Genomic DNA, 21,419 nt, shown 5'->3' on the forward strand with positions numbered 1-21,419 from the left:
TATACTCCACTGACTCTCGTTTGTTGTTACAACGAAGGGGGAGTATGATCCCCACCAAAACATAAACGGTAATCCAGATACAATGATGTAACAAAGTCACCATATAGCTGACACTATGCATCAAGAACTGCGGCTGCAATGGTAATTCATATACTCATAGTTAGATGACGTCCAAGGGGTTCACTGTCCAGCCTTGCAAAAACAACGTTAATAAACGTGTGTGCTTCTTTATCCCAGCACAAGACACATTATCAGACATTAACATCTGCTATTATTCCTATTCATAGGGTTTTCATTCCTTACTTCAAAATAACCGCTTCTATACCCTGTGAATACACCCTCTATACATAATTGTTGAGGGCTCTATTATTACACACATTGGATACCTACCAAGGCTGACCCCTTCAATACGGGCAGCGACTCCTTTAGCTGTAGACAGATAGAAGAACCCTCACTGCTTAAAAACTAGAGGGCAATTATTAATACCCTCAAAAGTTGCCAAATCAAGTCAACAATAAGCTTTATTCGGTTAAAAAGTTTTAAAACCATCAAAGCACAATTCCACACAAAGGTCATAATAATAATCACTAAATACATAAGGTGCAATTAATACCAACATACATATTTCATAATTATTAAGAGTAGACCATTTGAGTAACTTGTCCCTTACAAACATAATACTTCACATTCAATAAATAATTAAAAAGATTGACACCCACTGATTTTACATTTTTAAAATGTACATGACAATAAAAATTCATGTCAATAAGTTCTCCTTGATAAGTCACCACATATGCAAAAATAGAAGGCTCATGTCATAATAACTGCATCTTATTTCTTTGTCTAATTGCCCCTGTGATATAACTAGCCACTCCAAAGCATACCATCGGGCACCTCAGACATTGCAGATATGTCAAAGCTGGCCTGACCTGTTCAAAATCGCAGCCTTTTAACAATGGCAATATGAATTTCCTGCGTATAGTAACATAAAAAAAGCAAAAGAAAATCATATGTAAGGTGTTCTGGTCTGAAAAATTATCACAGGGGCATGGACCAAGGGCCCCTCCTTCAAAAAGCCCTTCGGGAAAGAAAGTAGCCATGGAAGCTTATTGTACTTATCAATATAAACAAATAAAAAGGTTTGTTTATATATGTTCAGTACGGCTGAATTCCTCTCCCAGAACTTAGAATTACAAAACTTCTAACTGAGAGTTTGACCAGCTCATCTTGTTCCCTTGTTAACATAGACCTGTTTAAGAACTGGAGTTTGATGGCTTTAATAGCCACCTTACTCAGCGCCTTTGGGTTTGTAAACAGTTCTGGGCTGCCTAAAATGGCCATTTAAGTTTGAACATATCTGTGCCAAGGAATATCCAAGGCTCTATCTAGGGACATATAACCTTGGATTATGTCTTGATTCAAATTAGGAGGTTTCTGGGCCCAAATTCCTAACTAGCCTAATAAAGGTGCGACAGCAATCTGATCTTGAATGTAGCCAACTCCTAAGTCCTCATGTACGTTAAAATTAGACGCAGAAGCTGGGAGCGACAATAATTTCCGTAGAATTTTTTTTTCTGCTACTTGTATTTCTCTAGCATTAGTGTAGGCCCATACCTCGCTCCCATATAGAGACATAGGGAGACACTTCGCTTTGTAGATTTTCATAAGGGCTGGGAGAGGCTTAGAACCTAATCGCTTGGCGAACCCCAGAACAGCCCCAATAGACCTTGCTAGACCATTCTTTTTTGAGGTTCGCTGCACCACCCATGACCTTTTATGATCAAATACTATCCCTAGATATGGAAATGTCGGGACTTTGGTCAATTCCAGGCCTTTACAAAAAAAATCTTGCTTTTTTCGCCTTCTTTCCGCCTATTGTCATTGAATGCGACTTCTTAAAATTAGTTATAAGATCAAGAGAGTCCATAAAACTAATAAAACGATCTAAGAGCGATTGCAGTCCTCTTGCTGTTCTATCCACCAAGACGGCATCATCAGCATATAGCAGTGCTGGGATTATTTTGGAACCTACCCTTGGGATGTCTTCAGAAACTGTTGTTAGTGCATCGCCCAATTTGTTTATATAAAGTGTAAACAGCAGAGGGGCGAGGATACACCCCTGCCTTACTCCACATTTAACGGGCCATGCGTCAGTTAGGCTCCCATTTTAATTGTAACGTACTGCAGCAGTGTTATTCTCGTGTATTTCAGCCAGGTAGGATATCAGAGTGGGATCGAGCCCAATATCAAAAAGAGAGGCCCATAACTTTTGCCTATTTACAAGGTTGAAAGCAGTTGAGAGGTCCATAAAGGCTAGGTGGATATCTCCCTGCCTTGCAACTGTATGTTTTCCTATGACTAATGTAAATTCAGGCATTGACCCACCATGCTTTTCCCCTGCCTGAAACCAAACTGCAGGTCAGAAACAATGTCATTATTGTCCAGCCATTCTGTCAACCGCGCTAAAACCACTTTCCCCATTATTTTTGCAGCAGAGTCCAATAGTGAGAGCAGCCTATAACAGGACGGATCTTCTCTTGAGCCCTTTTTAAATATAGGGTCTATAATTGCTTTGCCCCATGTTCTTGGGAACCCCGCCTTGGTAGAAGCGTTAAAAACTCTAGTTAAAATGTTTGCCCACAGACTTGGATCGGCCTTATACACATCCGCCGGGACCCCATCTGGGCCCGGCGCTTTCCCTTTAGAGGTTGATAGGATTGCATCCATTACTTCCTCCTCCTGAAAAATAATATTTGATACGTGATTTAGGTCCCTAGCACCAGAAGACGATGGTAGCATACTCACAGAGTATAAATTACTAAAATGTTCCACCCATCTTTCTGGGGCGATGAGGCAGTCCTTGTTGGTATTGTCTGCCTCATCAAAGTGGACTATTTATGACCTTCCAGAAGTGGGTACTGCTTTTCATGGTGCTAGCTTGACTTAAATCCTCCCAGGCCATCTCTTTAATCAGTTTTCAGTGACCTAATTGCATTTTTATAGGTCCTCCTGGCTTCAGCGATACTAGTTAAATCCCTTTCATGGGCTTTCAGGACCATCATTAAAGCGTTATGTGCAGTAATGCACGATTGGTCAAACCAGTTTTTAAACTTCTTAGGCCGTTCTTTGCCTCTCCGAATTAAATTAGCAGCTATTTGATTTGTGATACGGTCAAAGGCACCTAGGATTTCTATAGATTCCGCACCTGGATCTGAGCAGAGGCTAAAATCTTCACGATTACTGTCATATAAGGTACCAAGAAAGTCGGCCGGAGTAATAACCTCCCATCTCAACCTTCGTCCTTGAGAGTTAGTAACCAAATTGGTATTTACTATAGGGGCCAGGGCTATATCTAAAATAAGGGCCTAAATTTCAATGGCTGTCTTTAGGGGGTTGTGGTCGCTCATCCCAACGTGCTCAACTTCCAAATAGCCAACGCGGTCCATCAGAGGGCATGACACTAAAATATAGTCAATAATGCTGTCATGTCCTTGACCTGTATAAGTTGGCAATGGTTTTAAAAGATCCAATTGTTCAATACAAAATAAGTAATGGGCAGCTAAAAGACTCTCTAGAAACACACCGCTTCTAGTATGTTCAAAATGGATGAGCCCCTGTGAAGCGGGATCTTGCTCAGTACTTTGCAAACAGTTTAAGTGACAACCATGGATATTAAAATCGCCTAGGATTATGACATAGTAAGGGGCTTTGTTACATATTTCAAAATCATCTAGAAAAGCACTTAGTGATTTCAGGTGCTCTAATTCGTCTTCCCTAGTAAAAGAATTATAAAACTGTATGACCAATAATGTAGGAAGGCTATTTTTAGGGAACGCTACAGCCCCTCAGCTCTCTACGCACTCAACGTAGGCAAGAACAACAACTGCATATTTCATCACCTATCAACACCCAAAGACCCTTTACCTGCCGCCATTGCCGCCACTCTTTTTCCTTCGCCGAGACCCGGGACCCACCTCCACCCTCCAGCATCAACTCCACTGCACCCCAGGCCCTGCACAACGTACGCTCACTCCACAGACACTCTGCGGAAATCTGAGACCTCCTCAACAGCACCACCCCCAACGTCGCCTTCCTCACCGAGACCTGGACAAACACCACCTCAGGACCTGACATCGCCATTCCCGAAGGCTACAAAATCACCCAGAAGGACTGCCTCAACCGCCTCGGAGGAGGCATCGCCATCGCCCACAAGTCCAACCCCTGTCAGAGCAGCTACACTGATGAGCCCACAGTCCTGATGGAACACCTCCACTTCAAGTTACAGACCAACCCGACTGCCACCCTCATCTACGAACCCCCCGGACTCTGTGCACTATTCTCTGACTCCATCACAGACATCATTACCCCGCAAGCCATCACCTCCACCGACTACACCTTGCTGGGAGACCTCAACTTCCACCTCGACAACCTCCAAGACCCCAACTCCACCTCCCTCCTGGACAGCCTCCTCAACATCGGACTCAAACAGACCGTACCAGAACCCACGCACTCAGAAGGACACACGCTCGACCCCATCTTCACAGCAGGAAACTCCACCACCTTCAAACCACACCTCTGAACTCCCATGGATGGACCATCAATGCATCCACTTCACCTTCAAAACGAACACCACCTGCAAACGTCCACACCTGCTCCAGCGCAGGAATTGGAACAAGAACTCCCACGACCAGCTCGCCACCTCCCTCAGCAGCTTCGCACCCATCGCCTCAGAGGACGACCCAACCACCACCGCCTGTACCCTACACAACTGGGCCACCAACTGCGCCAACACCATCACCCTCCTCAAGAAAACTTCCAATCCACATGCCAAGAAAGCCAGCTGGTTCTCCACCAAACTCCGAGAATCTAGACAAACCTGCAGACGCCTTGAAAAGTTATGGGGGAACTTCAAAACTACAGCAGACCTCGACAACTTCAAAGCAGCCTCCACAGCCCACCACATGCACATCAGATACTCAAAGAAGAAAGCACTCCAGGACAGAATCCCCACCCATACACACAACAGCAAGGAACTCCTCAGCATCTTCAAAGAGTTCGTCCAACCCAACAGTGAGACAACCGACATCCCACCCTCCCTGTACCTCTGAGACAGACTCAGCACCTTCTTCCACCACAAAATCAGGACCATCTATGACAACTTTGACGACGACAACATGCACGCAGAACCAACACCCACCGTTCCCTACACCACATAGCCGACACTTGACAGCTGGACCCCCCTCATCATGAAGACACCCTGAAGTCTATGAAGTCAATCCATTCCGGGGCACCCACGGACCCCTGCCCCCACCACTTCTACCACAGAGCCGCAGACATCATAGCCCCAGAGTTTCAATTAATCATCAACTGTTCCTGTGAGACCGCCTCCTTTCCCGACAACTGGAACATGGCAAGAATACCCCCTCCTGAAAAAACCCTTGGCGGACCCCACCGACCTCTAGAACTTTAGACCGATCACCTTACTCCCATACCCTTCGAAAGTCTTTGGAAAAGTTGTCATCACTCAGCTCGCCTCCTTCATAGAAGAAAACAACATCCTTGACTCCTCCCAATCAGGCATCAGGAAGAACCACAACACCGAAACGGCCCTCCTCGCTGCAACAGATGACATCTGCTCCCTCCTCGACAGACGAGACTGTGGCCCTCATTCTACTGAACCTCTCTGCAGCCTTTGACACAGTCTCACACTGCACCCTAGCACGCAGACTCTGCGACACAGGAATCTGGAACAAAGCCCTTGATAGGATCCTCTCATTCATCTACGGCAGAATGTAGCAGGTCAGACTCCCTCCCTTCCTCTCGGACCCCACACCGACCACATGAGGTGTCCCCCAAGGATCCTCCATCTACCCCACCCAGTTCGACGTCTACATGGCCCTGTTTGCATCCATCCATCGTCAGAGCACATGGACTCAATATTGTATCATACGCAGACAACACCCAACTCTCCCTATCCAATGAACCCAACATCTACAAACACAACTTTCAAGAAGGAATGGAAGCAGTCGCCAGGTGGATGAAGAACAGATGCCTACAATTAAACACAGACAAAACCGAAGTACTCATCATAGGCCCAACCCCAATGCCTGGAACAACACCTGGTGGACCCCGCCCTCAGGAACCTACCCTCCCCAACGGACCATGCACACAACCTCGAAATCATCTTGGACTCCAAACTTAAAATGGACTGCCAAATCAATGCTGTCACCTCTTCCTGTTTCCACACCCTCGGTCTCCTACAAAAGACCTTCAACTGGACCTCCCTCGAACACAGGAAAACTGTCACCCATGCCCTCAACAGCAGCAGCCTGGATTACGGCAACGCACTCTACGCTGAGATCAACAAGAACCTTACCTCCAAACTCTAGAACATCCAGAATGCCTCCGTCAGACTAGTCCTCAACCTACTACGCCACTGCCACATCACCCAACACCTACAGACACTACACTGGCTCCCTGTTGAGAAGAGAATTACCTTCAAGCTTCTTACCCACGCCTACAATGGCCTCCACAACACTGGATTTGCCTATGTGAACCACCACCTCTCATTCCACGCACCCCATAGATCCCTCCGCTCAGCCCAGCTCTCCCTTGTGACGGTGCAGCGCATCAAAAACACCAGAACGTGGAACACCCTCCCTCTCCACCCTCCCTCTCCACCTCCAACAGACAGCAACTCTCTCCAAGTTCTTGAAGGACCTCAAGCCCTGGCTCTTCGACGAATCATCATGAAGATCCAGAAGATGCGTGCTCCCCCAACCCACCTCAGTGCCTTGAGACCCTTTTGAGTGAGTAGTTGCGCTGACCGAACCCTTGCTTGACTGACTGATTGATTGATTGACAATGTGTGATGTATTGCATATTTCCTTCCAATATGGAACTTTGGGTTAGTATTTTGGGGTTTGGATTTCCATGTGCTACAATTAAGTCAAACTTTGCACTTGTAGATTGCATCATGATTTCATGGTTATATTGCTTGCTTGTCATTGCTTAGTTATCCAATGCTATGCATGTCAGAGATGCAATTCTTATTACATTCACTGTTTGCCACTGTGTTTAATGTGTTTTTGTGTACTCCCTAGCCTTTCTCCCACTTTGAGGATACAATGCCACGTAAACTATCAGGAGCCGACGATTGACCCATGACAATGTATAGCAATCAGGGGAGCTCTCCTTCTCCCCTTGAGGAACACTATGGTTGGGTACTTGACTGCCCTCCAGCTGCCTTCCTCTTTTCTTGGCTTTTCTAATGCTGGTGTTGCAGCCAGAGATGGTTATGAAAATGTTTGAGGAGACTGGGGGGGGGGGTTATTTCTTGTGGTCATTCTTTGAGAATGTAAGAATAGTGCACCTCTTGCACTGCCCTTGGGTCCCATTGCAGATGCTATTTTGTGCAGTATCTGCAACATTTGCTAGGACATATTTGCACTGCAACCAATGTTCTAATCTCTCAGAGCACCCAAATGTCATTTGTTTTGATTTGCATAAACCTTGCCCTGGTAATATTAATGAATCCTACCAAATGTTTGCAAGTGAGGGATGGTGGCTTGCGACCGGCAGCAGACCTCTATCTCTGCATACACATTTGGACAATGTCGACATTGCAGCCCCTGGCCTTTAAAAAAGACTGGGAACTGTAGGTAAAAATAAAGCCATGATGCAAATGGACATAGGGTGAACAAGCAGATGGCAATGAGTCACAGAGTCACAATGCAGACATAGCCATTCACAAATCCATTTCCCAAGAGATATTACAAATATGGGATTTGAATCTCAAAGCCATCAGTTTTTTCACAAACTATGCTTGCAAGCTAAAAACTTTCTAGTACAACAGGCTCTTTTTCAGAACGGTTGAGTTTTTGTGATATTTCTTAATCTCTAATTTCTTTTAGGTAAAAGAATTCTCGTGGTTACCGAAGACCCTGCCCCACAACTTCAAACTTATCCTTACCACAGCGTCCTCTCACTTGTCCTTCAAATCGCTCGCTGCACGCTCTGACATGCACATGCTAAAGCTTGTTCCAGGGTTCGACGAGAGCACGCGGACACACATCCTTCAACAGCACCTGGACTTGCCATACAAGAAAATGCCCCAGCTTGAGCTCGAGAAACTAATTCAGAGCAAGTTAAGTGTACTGCCTTTACAGCTGGCAACCTGGGCCAGCGAGCTCCGAGTGTGTGGCCTGTCCAGGAAGGAGTCTCAGTGTATGGACGAGTACATGGAGGCGCAGTCTATCCAGGACCTGTGGACATTGGTACTGAGGCGCTGGGTCGAAGACTACGGATGGACGAGTGAAAGGAAACGGAGCAGCAAAAGGAAAAAGGCTTCATCATCTCAGAAAAAACCCGACAGTGGTAAGTCTGATACTCCTTCTGGGTGTGTTGCATGTTAAAGGACTCTCACAAATACTGTGCCGTGAATAAAACTGCGCTGCAGAAATACCTTGCTAGGAAAATAGTCCCAACATAAGGAATGTGCCTATTGAAATAATGCCTCTCGGGAAAACTGAAAACATTTTCAGTTAAACAGACTGTACTGGTGAAATGAAGTCTATTAGGCATCAATCAGAGAATTCTGAAGCACGCTACTCACCAGTGTGGGTCTCAAGGTGCTGGGGAAGGGGGGAGCAGCTTCAAGTCAGCCAAAGAGCCGGGTTTTTAGGCACTTCCTGAAGATGTGCAAAGAGGAGGAGCGTCTGATGTTAATCAGGAGCTTGTTCCAGGACTTTGCTGCGATGTGGGAGAAAGATCTTCCACCCACTCTGACTCTACGGATGCGCGGGGTTCGGCGAGGGCAAGGTCAGTGGATCGGAGGTTTCTCTTGGGTACGTGGAAGGAGACTGTTTCTTTGAGGTATTTGGTCCGGTGTTGTGGAGGGATTTGTAGGTGTGGGTGAGTAGTTTTAAGGTTACTTTCTTCTCGACGGGGAGCCAATGGAGGTCTCGCAGGTGTTTGGTGATGGGTTCATGTCGTAGGATGCCGAGGACGAGTCTGGCTGTAGTGTTCTGTATGGTCTGGAACTTGCAGAGCAGGGATTTGTTGATTCCGGGTTACAGGCCTTTTCCGTAGTCCAGTCTGCTTGTAATGTGTGTGTGGGTGACGGTCATTGTGGATTCAGGCACGATCCATTTGAAGGTCTTGCGAAGGATGCGGAGGGTGTTAAAGCAGGTGGAGGCGGCGGGGTTGATCTGTCGGGTCATGGTGATGGAGAATTTGAGTATGATGCCGATGTTTTGGGCATGGTCCGTGGGAGTGGGGGGTTACAGAGGGCGGTGGGCTACCAGGTTTTGTCCCACGCTCAGGGCGAGTGTTAGATTTGGGGGTCTCTAGTTGGCACAGGTAGGTACTTGTGACAAATAGAGACCCTTGCCTCTAGTCAGGGTAAGGGGCACACTCCTAAAATACCCCTGCTCACCCCCTTGGTAGCTTGGCACGAGCAGACAGGCTTATATCAGAGGCAGCGTGTAAAGCATTTGTGACCATATGCAGTAATCAAGTGACAACATTACAGATGGACACCACACAGGTTTTATATCAAAAATAAGAATGCTTTATATAGACTTATCACAAGACCACAAACGACAAAAATCCACATTACTGTACTTAAAATAGTAGTTTTAGCTTAGTTCTGTTCAGTTCTTAAAATGCGACACTTTGAGTTAATGGACCTTACATGCGTTATGCTTCCACAACAAAAGTGTTGCAGCAATGGAAATGGGGCGATGTTCCGGTGCAAAGAAATAAAGACATGAAGATCTTTCAGATGCGGCACGCTTCTCCGATGATGTGAGAAGTCTGGATTCGATGCGTCAGCTACAGGGGTCACACCATTGTTCCGCGATGTGACGATAACAGCTTCAGTTGCGGCACTCTTCTACGATGTTACGAGACACTTCCGCACAATGCGACAACTACAGCGGCAACATCCAAGATGCGACGACAGCAGCTCCAGTGGCGGCACGCTTCTCCGTGGATGCGAGGCGCTTTTCTTGATGCGGTGCAATACGAAAGCGACAGCGGCGACATCCAAGATGCGACAGCAGCAGCAGCGACGGCGACACGCTTCTACTTCGTTGTGAGATGCTTCTCTCGATGTGGTGCAATACGACAGCTACAGCGGCGACATTCAAGATGCGACGGCAGCAGTAGCGACCGCAACACGCTTCCTCTTCGTTGCGAGATGCTTCTCTCGATGTGGTGCAATACGACAGCTACAGCGGCAACATCCACGATGCGACGGCAGCGACAGCGACACACTTATTCCTCTTGAGTCACCCTTCTAGCTCCTTGCGGCACGCAGTCCCTCAGAAGGCCCAAAACAGCAGCAGGCACTTCCCAAGGAACTCTGGGGAGCTGCGGTTGAAGTCTGTTGTCCCTGAGGCAAGCTCTGTTCCAAGCCTTTGGAGATCCTTACAAGATAATGAAAGTACACAAAGTTGCTTTCTCCTTTCTTTGGCAGTCAGGCAAACACTGCAGGCCAATCGCCCAAGCAGCACTTCAGCTTAGGGATGGTCTCTCCTCAGTTTCTTCAGGTTCCTCTCCTCAGCAAAAGTTTCTTCTAGTTGTACAAAGGGGATCTAATTTCTTGGGATCAGGGTCCCAAAATGTATACCCCAAAATACTTTGCCCTCTGAAGGCAGAGGGGACTTTGCCTAGTCCAAACCAGTTCTGGAGCACTCTGTTTACATGACTCCTTCTTTCCTTTCACAGTACAGGGCAGAAACATCAGACGCCCCACAGGAGTTGGAGCCGGCCTTGTGGAAGGCAGGCAGAGCCCTATTCAGGTCCCAGGTGCAACTCCTCCCAGCCATCTAGATGCAGATCTCTCTATTCACCACTGGGCTGACTAATCCTGTCTCCTGGATGCCCTGGAATCCCCCAGCCCTGTCACTCAAACTCCAGACAAGGAATACACAACCTAGCAGAGGCAGGCTTGGATAGTTAGGCAAGAAAATACCTACATTCTAAAAGTGGTATTTTCAAACACAGAATGTTAAAATCAACTTCACTAAAAGATGTATTTTATCATTCTGAGTTCAGGCGTACTAAACTCGAATTTCTACCATGTTCTCTGAGTCAGTTAGGATTATAAGATGTAATAATCTAACTGCCCATTCTGGCCTATGGAGAACAGAATGGAACAAAAATGGCTGTAATTCACTATTAGGACATGCCACACACACCAGGGCATGTCCTTCCTTATACTTACAATGCACCCTGTCCTTGGGCCTACAATAGGGGTGTCTGATATGAAGAAAAGGGAAGGTTTAGGGACTGGCAAGTAGGTGCACTTGCCCGGTCAGTATGGCAGTACCAGACTGCACGTCAAACACCGGAGGGACACAAGTAGGTGCCTGAATGCGGGCGGTATCCGGTGCACAAAGTTGCTAGGATATCGATACCCCTCCGACTCCATGGGGCCCAGTTAGGTCTCTTGAAAAGAACCACGTGTTTTCTGGAAACAAAATACGTAGGTATTGTTTGCATGAACTTAATATAGTTTGCTGCATTTAAAAAGTAATTCTGATAAATTCTAATTGGAGAGTTAAGGAGTGGCGAACACAGGGCTGGTCCCTGTGTAGTCCCGAAGAAGTGCTTGGGGTATGCACGAAACATGTCGACTATAGGAGTTGATAGGAACATCTGAACACATTGAGTTTAGGGTAGCCTATCTCCCCACCCCGTTTTTAATATTACCACCTAGAGGCCAGAATAAAGTTTATTGAAAACCTACTGGGCAGGTATTTTTATCTTACAACACATAGTCCACTCCCCACAATAACACATGCACCACACATAGTCCTTAAAAGTGCTCCTACGTAACTCCGCAAGTCGTAGCACGCCCCAGCCCGTAGAGGACTGGGATGGCCCCAATGATGAAGCATGTCACCGTGGGGCAACCCCGGTGAGTGAGGGGACACCTAAAAAAGGAGCAATTCTCCCTTTTTACACACATTAACATATGTCTCACGGTCAACCCCAGTGTGTGCTGACTGTACTACTTCTTTGAGCTAGGCTCTTGGGTATCTGGAAACAGGAACCTTTGTTTGACTTACTGTTTGGAGGACGAACCTAGCTGACTATCCTCTAACTCCCCTTTCTATATGTTAGTACCAGACTGCACACAGGCTCTGCAATGGCAGGCCTTAGACACACTTTTAGAGGCTGCTTCTGTGGGTGGCACAACCAGTGCTGCAAGCCCACTAGCAGCTTTTGGATTGGAAGGTGGCATTGATGGTGCGACACAGCTCAGGTGCTATGGGGGCGGAGGCTCTGTGGAAAATGTGTGGAGGGCAGGGGTCCGTGGGGGCTACTGAGTGAATGCTTTTACTGGTTGTAGTGGTGTCTTTATAAGTGACCGGGGTCCTTACGGAGATGGTAGGTTGGCTGTCGTTGCTGGGGGAAGAAGTGGGTTCGGTGTCTGGAGTCTGTTCGTTGAAGTTGTCGTAGAGGGTCTTGATTTTCAGCTGGAGGTAGGAGCCGAGTTTGTTGCAGAGGTCGTGGGAGGGTGTGACGTCTGTGGCTTTGCTGGGGGGGCTTGGTGAATTATTGAATGATGCTGAAGAGTTCCTTGAGTTGCTGGAGTTAGCGAGGATTTGGTTCTGGATGAACGTCCTTTCGGTGGATCTGATGAGTTGGTGGTATTCTGTCATGGCGGTTTGGTGTAGGTGGTTTGATCTTCCTTGGTTTTGCTGCTCCTCCATAGCTTCTCGAGACATCTGCAGGTGCGTCTGGATTCTTGGAGGTCAGTGGCCTTCATGAGGCGCTGTCTGTTGGCGTTGCTGAGGGGGCAAGCTTGTCTGCGAAGTTGGTGATCCATCTGTGAAGTTCTTTGGCTGCAGAGTTGGCGTCGGTCGAGGTGGGAAGCGGATTGTGGCTGAGGGTGCAGTTGAGGTGCTCCTCTGTGATCTCGCTCCAATTCCTTCATGGAGGGTGTGGTGTAGGTTTGTGAGCGGTGGCTTTGTTGAAAGAGAAGTGTATGCAGTGGTGGTCTGTCCTCGGGGGGTTTTGTGTGGTGTGGCCGAAGTGGATGTTACCTCCGTAGAAGATGGGGTTGAGGGTGTATCCTGCCTTGTGGGTGGTGGTGGTGAAGAGCTTTTTCAGTCTGATGTTGGCGAGGTTGTCCAGGAGGGCAGTGGAGTTGGGGTCACTGAGGTTGTCAAGGTAGAAGTTGAGGTCTCAAAGCAGTATGTGATCTATGGAGGTGATGCTGTGGGGAGCGATGAGGTCGGCGATTGTAGTGGTGAACACGGTTTGAGGTCTGAGAGGTCTGTAGGTGAGGGTGCTGCATAGGGTTGTCCTTGGGCTAGTCTGGATCAGGAAATGGAGGTGTTCCTTGGGGGACGTCGAGTTTTTCGTGCTAGAGATGGTGAGTCAGAGGGAGTTCTTGTGTGCAATGGCGAGTCCTCCTCCTGGGTGGTTGTGCTGGTCCTTCCTCTGGATCTTGTATCCGTCAGGGATTGCAGTGGCGATGTTGTGGCGAATGTGGGGTTGGTCCAGGTTTCAGTGAAGAAGGCGACGTCAGGCGAGAGGGTGTCGAGGATGTCCAAGATTTCCACTGCATGTCTGTGCAGGGAGCGCACGTTGAGGAGGATGCACCCCAGGGCTTCGGGAGTGCTGCTGTCCGGTGGGAGGGTGGCAGCCATGGGAGTGCAGAGGTTGGCGAAGGATTATCAGCAGTGTCAGCAGGAAAACTGGCCGGGGTGGTGTTAAGTGTCGACAACTGGCAGTTGTTGTTCCTTCCAGGGTTGAGCACGTGAAGGGCAGCTGTGTTGTAGCGGTAGGTGGTCAGAGAACCAGGGTCCCTGGCACAGGTCGCGGACGGGCGCAGATGGGCTTGCCTTGGGCACGCCAATGGTGTGCCCACTGCACGGCTGCGCAGCGGCCTCATTAAATAGGGAATGGGGAGGAAAATGCAGCTAGGGGGCAGGAGCTGGAACCAGCAGGGGAAGGGTCCTCAGGGGCAGCAGCTGCGGGAAAAAGGGCAGCACAAACAGGCGAAGAGGGAACGGAGGACAGCTAAAGGCACAAATACAAAAGACCAGAAACATAGGCACAATAACAATAACAGTGAAAACAAACAAAAGACTGGCACATGTACAGTAACACAGTAGACAGATAAAAAGAAAGTCAGACAGAGAAGGCAACCGTGTGGACGAGCAGAGGATCAAGGCTCTCCCACTGGACCACCAGGGATGAGGCGCAGGCAGGAGCCTAAGGGTGGAGGAGGACCTCAAACACCTACCTGGATAGAGAGGTGTAGGGGGTAGCAGTAGCGGCTCAATGACGGGGCATGCTGGGTCGAAAAGAATAATTACAACAGAAAATACCCTGTCCAAGTCCTCTAAAGTTATGTGAATGCTGCATCCTCTCAGACTGGCCACTGTAGTACCCTCTTGGTATGGCTGTTATAAGAAAGGAGACCTCCAGCAACAGTACGCAGGGGAGGGAAACATCAGATGAGGCTCTCTGCATGGGTGGCTTTCACCGAGACTGCCAGCTACCAAGGAATACCGGCATTCCCATTTCAAGAAGGCACCTGCACAGTGGTTGTCCCTTTAATGCCATGATTGCGCCCTTTTCGATCCTACCTATGGAATACCATGTTCCCCAGTCCATACAGTGCTCACACATCAGCTGCTAACAATTCCAAGTTGAAGGCTGAGCTTTAAATGAAGGCTGGGTCTTGGCTCCCTGTCTGCAATACATTGCTTTTGAATAGATGCAGGGGCTGAGGCTCCTGCCTCGCATAAGATAAGTAGTTATGGGCTTCCTGGTGATTATGGATCAAGAACCTTAGCGAAATTAGCATTGCATTAGCGAACTTGCGGTTGTGATGCATCAGAAAGACATGTTAGAAGTAAGGTTATTTTTTAGTTTACAAACAAGGAAACCCGAAAAGTAGCTAAGGACCATGGTTATCAATTATAATTCAGAAAACAACGGTCCTGAGCAGACAATACATTTCAGAAACAATTGAATATAGACCATGTTAGGTACTATATAGATCCAATGTCCAGCCGGACAAGGAGTTTTATTCACACAATATTTGAAAATAGAGTTTAAAGATGAACGAAACAAACATTTACAGTGGGGCACAGTCCTGCACCCTACATCCAAAGTGAAGTGCGTGGGATCAAAATGACAGTTACACAATTTAGACAGACATAATTACAGGCAAAGACTTAGAGCTGTGGCAACTTGCATTCAAAAGAACAGTACAGCTAGTTTTAGCCAAATAGTAGGGGCCACAAAATGTCCATTGTTGTGGTCACTATTTGGACTGTGCCCGACTGTAAATGTTTGTTTTGTTCATCTTTAAACTCTATTTTCAAATATTTTGTGAATACAACTCCTTGTCTGGCTGGACATTGGATCTATATAGTACCCAACATGGTCTATATTCAATTGTTTCTGAAATGTATTGTCTGCTCAGGACCGTTGTTTTCTGAATTAGAAGTAAGGTTATATCATATTGGTATTTATACTGTCCTTTTTTCCAGCTTCAGTTTATCAGGCTCTACTGTACTCCTCAACATTCTCAGTAAAATTACTTGTACGATCCTGGGGTGGCTTCTGAGACTAAACCATGCCAACATCACTTTCAGTAAAATATTTTTCAGTTCCACCTTTGTTGAAGGCTGTATGGAAAGACAATACTGGATGTCTGTTGATCCATTATTCCAAGTGCTTATATGATATATTTATAACATTGATTTCGTTTTTCATTTCGATTTGAACAAATGTATTGTAGTAAATCTATCCAATATGTAACTCCTTGAATGACAAGAGAGTATAAGCTGAGTAAAAATGGTTATCCGATCCGGTAACCTGTAAAATGGATCAAAACATGTCTAATTCAGAAGTATTGTTATACTATGGGCTGCTCCACTTATCGTTTGAATCACCTTTAACTTTTTGTTTGATAGGAATGAAGGGCTGGGTGGTGGATCTCTTATGTTTGCTGAGCATCTCTCACTATGGGCTTGCAGAATCTGAAATATTCTACTTGATGAATGCCCTTGGGTATAGAAATGGATATGAAATAACCCCCATCCATTGGGCTGCGTTTCGTTCTGCTACCTTCAAATGGATCCAGGAGAAACCTGATGGTCTGCTGCACTTCAGTCATTGGTCAATACGGGATACTGTTGAGAGCAGATTACTAGGTAAGGACTGACTTCATTTAATACTTGTTCATAGAATGAATAAGCACGTCATGGAAAATATCAGCCTCATGAAGTCTATGCAGTCAACACTTCATGTGTCCAAAGCTATGCTATGTTCTTTTCTTCTGTATCCTTGTGTACTTCTGAGTGAATGCTGTGTATGTAATAAAGTGTCGGAATTGGTAGCTGGTCAGGGAAGCTGAGGTAAGGTGCTTTCTGCTTGTGATACATTCATATTGTTGTACTTTGATATTGAACTAATGATAGTGTCCTGGCATCTCCTTCTGTGCAGATCCATCTTCACATTAGAAAAATGGCAACCAATGATGCAAAAATATTTTGGCAAGCAATAAGAATCTATATCAACAACAGGGGGGGGGGAACCGTTGGTGGACGATATTTAACGGGGTCCAGTGTACGTGTCTGAGAGACTGGTAGCACAAGAAAGGTACAAAGTTCCCCAGAGAAGGTGACAAAGGAAGAGCAAGATTGTGGAGCGTGGAAGATGAAGAAAAAGAAGGGGAAATTCCCTTATTGGAACTAAAACCCTCACACACCTAGCAAGCTAGATGTCATGCTTCATCATATGGGTTCTGCTCCTCGTCAGACTGGCGCTGCAATGTCTGACGGGCACCCGTAAAAGGGCTCTTTATCGGAGATCTTTTGTTCCAGCCATATGGTGCATGTGAGTAAGAGGGTCGGGAAAAGTGTAGTCGTGGGAGAGTGGTGAATTAAAAAAGGTGGGTCAGTCCACAATAAGCTTTATTGGCGTGGCTGACGCCCTTGATTAAAATGGTGGGAGGGAAGATATATGCTTATGTAGTACAAAGCAAGATACCCACAACCCCCTGATCAGGTCAACATGTTTCTTGCCAGAATGGCAATTCGTCAGGACCTTCGTGTTACGTACTACACAGTGAAAATCTAAAAAGGGGTGTTTATACAACCTTATTTCATGAGGTCGTACAAGGGCAGGCAAATAGGTCCTGCTGAACTGAGGTGACCCTAAAAGAGATCCTAAGGTGCCCCGCAGACTGCTCCAGTGGGACCTGCACGTATAGCTCAGGTAACCGAATAGCGTGCGGTCAGTGCCGCTAACGCCTACCCCCACCGTCTGGTCAGGACAGAGCATATGATGAAGCATGACATCTAGCTTGCTAGGTGTGTGAGGGTTTTAGTTCCCATAAGGGAATTTCCCCTTCTTTTTCTTCATCTTCCATGCTCCACACTCTTGCTCTTCCTTTGTCACCTTCTCTGGGGAACTTTGTACCTTTCTTGTGCTACCAAGCAATAATAATCCCCACTGCTGTTACATCTGACAGCCTCATATGCCTCTCCATGAGGAGTAGGGCGGGGACTGCCTGCAATAACTTTGTCATAGCTGTGCTCCAAATAAAGTTCTTCTCTATTTTATATTTGGTAATCTGATTGTCAGCTGCGGCCTGTGCAGGTAAGAGCGATGGGACAGCGTGGGGGGGAGTCGACAGTTAAATAAAAAAATAAAAAACAAGTACCTGTTGCCGAGCACAAGGTCGTTGCTTATTTATTTATTTTTTTACTTATCTTTACCTCCTCCTCGTCTGTGAACTACCCCCCATCCCGCCCCACCGCTCTTACCTGTGTGGGCCACTCCTTTTGATTGTGTACCATTTTTGTGAGTAAATCACCCACTAGCAAGTCCTCTTCACCAACTAGGCCTTGTACCGAATGGTGCAACTGTGCTAAATAGAATTACTCGCTGAAATCGAGAGCACCTGGCCCATCTTTTTAATATGGCTTTTAAAGCAATTCTAGTGTAGCAGCCATTCCTAAAGCTTAATCACCTGCATTTAACCTTTGGAACCTTTACTCAGGTATTAGTATAGGAAGGCTACCCTTTTCAACCTTGACTCAAGTGTTACCATATGCTATATTAAGTATAATTTTAAGGATTATTAGCCTGCCTCTCAAGAACAACCGAAAAGTACTTTAAAGTTTCATCCAAGGCATTCACATTTAGGACCTTATTATGCAAGTGGTGGGACCGCCACCGACAGTACGTCGGTAGCGGTTCCACTGCCGACAAAGCATTTGTCTCACCGCCGAATTTTGATGCATGTGGTCGGACTGTCACCTTTCAAGGGAAAGATCTCCACTTCCGACAGGATCTAGGATCCCATCGAGGTGGAGGTGGTAATCGTATCCCTAACATGGAGTCAGTGCCTGCGCAAGCAAAGCCGTAGGGATTACAATGTCCTTTTCTGACAGAATTTTCATGGTGGCCCGACCCTCATGAAAAGGTTGTCGGAAATGGACTTTGGGGGCCCAAACGGGACCCCTTCCCCCATTGGCCATTGTACAGTGGCCCTGTGGCACATGTAGTGCCCCAACGCACATTCATGCACTGTGTTCCAGGCACCTTATGGTGCCTGGCACAAGGTTCCTGGATGTGCACAAAGTGCTCTTTCACGCTGCAACTTGTGCTGTGGCCTCTTTCCTGTGCCCTAGCACAAGCTGCAATGTAAAACAGCACTTTTCCGACCCCCAGACCGGCAGTCTCATCCTAATTGGGCGGTTGGACCACCGCCTGCTTGTTGGTCGATCTCCTGACCAATGTGATAGCAGGTGGCGGTCCGACCTCCCGTTATCGTAATGAGATCCTTAGTTTGCGCACCTTATCAATATCAGAAAGCATATGTTTCTAGAAGTATTTAGACCAATTGCAGTTTTCCACCTGACAGCCCTTCACTCACTTAACACAGAATTAGAAACACAGATTCACAATCCTAAAGGCACTCTAAATTATATCATACATTCTAAGACATCAGCTGTACTTACAGATGCTCCTTGGAACATAATAAGATGCCATAAACAAACCGTAATGTAGTGAGCGACAACTTTGTGATACATATACTTTAATCTATGAGTTTTGAGTTTTCACTGCATCAATCAAACTAGGAGCTGCATTACTATTGCACACATGAAAGGAAACAATTAACCCTACACGGTTCCTCTTTGAATAGGCCAAAATCTCAAAAGTAGAAATAGTTTGTCCTACTCAGGACTTGTGAATATATGGGGTTCTCATTACCCTCAGTTCCTTGAGAGGGTTGGAAGGATTATCTGTAGGAGGCCTTGCCAATTCCATTGTTACAGGCATGCGAGTAAACTTGCCTGTGATGTTTTTGGATTATAGAGGGTCATCCCCAGCGAAAAACATAGACCAGAGCTTTTTCAGTTCTACGTCAGTTTGTTTTTATTGTAACCAGAGACAAGAAGGGAGCGAGTTGATGCCCCAGCTTTTCTTTGGGGTTGGTAGACTTCAGCCTGGTCGTTGTCTTGATTCCGCCAGCTTCCCCTTGGTAGAAAGGATATAAATGGCAGGTAAGTAACTACTTGGTTCCCCTTTTAGACTTGCTAGGTCCTTATAAGCTTCACCACCTGGTTTATCGTGACCATATAGTGAGTGACCTTGGAGAGTTAACACCTCACTCCGTGCTCATAGGTACTCTTCAGGGTGACCCCCACCCCAGTTTAGTGAAATAAGCCCGAAGCTATTGTGTGATGCTTGCCGTGATCAGGAAAACATGCATACAGGTGCCTTAAATCCCATTTGGGTGGTTTAATTATGACAGTTAAAAAAAACTGTGCTCTCGCCATCCTCCTCCTGATTGCTGTAAGGTGACTTTTCTCCCGTTTTTTTTTCTCCCCCATCCCATGCCTGCATATGGCTACTCACCTACAGAAGCCACACCCCTCCTGTAGCATGGCTGCCACTTTAGTTCGACCAGGGGTGCCTTTACTCATTTGCTTCGGTCCTCTTCACCTCTGCCTCTGCTGGCAAGACAAGGTTGGTCTCAGTACCACGTTCTCCAACACCGCTTTTCTCTTCAATGGTGGTTACTGCTTTTTCCCTCAAAAGCGTCCAGTTATCCTCTTCATTGACAGTCCAGTCCTCTTCCAGCCCGGGGTTTTCTTCCTCGTTGCTGTCGGCTCCGTCCGATGGCCATGCACCCTGCCCAAAGGAGAAGCCTCTTTTAAAGGGGCAGAGCCCAACTCCAATGGCGTCCTGCCTCGCAACATAGATGAGTTGAATTCTTGAGTCCATAGACAGGGGAGCTCTTGGTTCTCATCCCAGTGGCAATGCCTCAAGATAATTCTGTGACTGCTGTCCTGAAGAATTGACATTTGACTGAGAGACCCTGCTTGTTAGCCCACAACAGTATGAGAAATTCTATGAAAGGTGGTTAGAGATGAAGGTCATGCAATTTAGATTGTGAGATGTTGCTTAAGATGGCAGGCATATCAAGGTGATAGTTGATCATGCAACTTGTTATCTAGATGCGTTCCCTTTGAGGATAACTGTCCAGTCCATCTTATATCCGTGATCTAACTATTTATTTCTGCTCTTGGTTTGACTATAAATTTAGTGATGGACCTAAGGACCACTTTTCATTTCTACTTTGATGGAAAAATGGGTACTATACTCGATTTAAAGCACCTTGCAACATTTATTTATCATTTTTCTACTGATGTGAATATTAGTTGTTTATTTAATTGATTCATAAAGTGATGGCTTGTGAATGGCAGCCACTTTGACCGATTAGAATCTAGAAGACAGTTGTTTTGTGAAAAATCAATCACTTTCTTAGAAACTAAAAGTCTGAAGTAGCACAAGGATGAAGATTTCAAAGAATTTCAGATCTAAATTTCAGTGGAGGATGAACAACACTCAACAGGACCCTGCACCTTCTAGGAAGGGAAGGTAGTTCAGTGCATTCGTTTTTGGATATGAAGGCCACTTTGAAGAGGCTTCTCTTTAGTTTTGTTTCCTGAAGGCAGCGAGCTTTCACAACTAAGTATTCCAGAACAGAGTTCACAGTATTTGGATCAATATGCTTCCAAAATTCTTTAAATCTCGTACAATCAAACCATTTAGCAAAGGTTGGGAATAGTATGATATAAGAAAACAACAAGATACTGTGTTTCTGTATTGTGGAAGACGTGCGGTGTTAGAGATTTACTAAAGAACAACAGAGAAGATTGTTTCTGGTTGCACAGGCAGAAAATTCCACAGCCACCAATGAGAATGTCCAACTTCCTGAGACAGAAGTACAAACTTCATGGGTCCAATCTGAGACAAAAGTCTAACTTATCAAGTTTTGATATTTCACAGAGGTAATTTACAAGCTGTATCTTTACGTCCGCAGTCGGGCCAGAATCTCTGGCTCAAGCCGTACTCTCTGGCTC

General features: G+C 46.3%; 1 protein-coding gene across 1 annotated transcript in view; it reads left to right on the forward strand.

Moving 5' to 3' along the window:
• LOC147751267 (putative tetratricopeptide repeat protein 41) overlaps positions 1-21,419 on the forward strand; it is a 496,241-nt gene that overhangs the window by 212,679 nt on the left and 262,143 nt on the right. The window contains exons 5-6 of the mRNA XM_086919170.1: positions 7,914-8,376; positions 15,951-16,190. Of these exons, the coding sequence (XP_086775296.1) occupies positions 7,914-8,376; positions 15,951-16,190 (703 nt within the window). The remainder of the gene's footprint in view (positions 1-7,913; positions 8,377-15,950; positions 16,191-21,419) is intronic.

Source organism: Lissotriton vulgaris, chromosome 1_1, assembly GCF_964263255.1.
Source record: "Lissotriton vulgaris chromosome 1_1, aLisVul1.2, whole genome shotgun sequence".
In the NCBI taxonomy this organism is placed as follows: Eukaryota; Metazoa; Chordata; class Amphibia; order Caudata; family Salamandridae; genus Lissotriton; species Lissotriton vulgaris.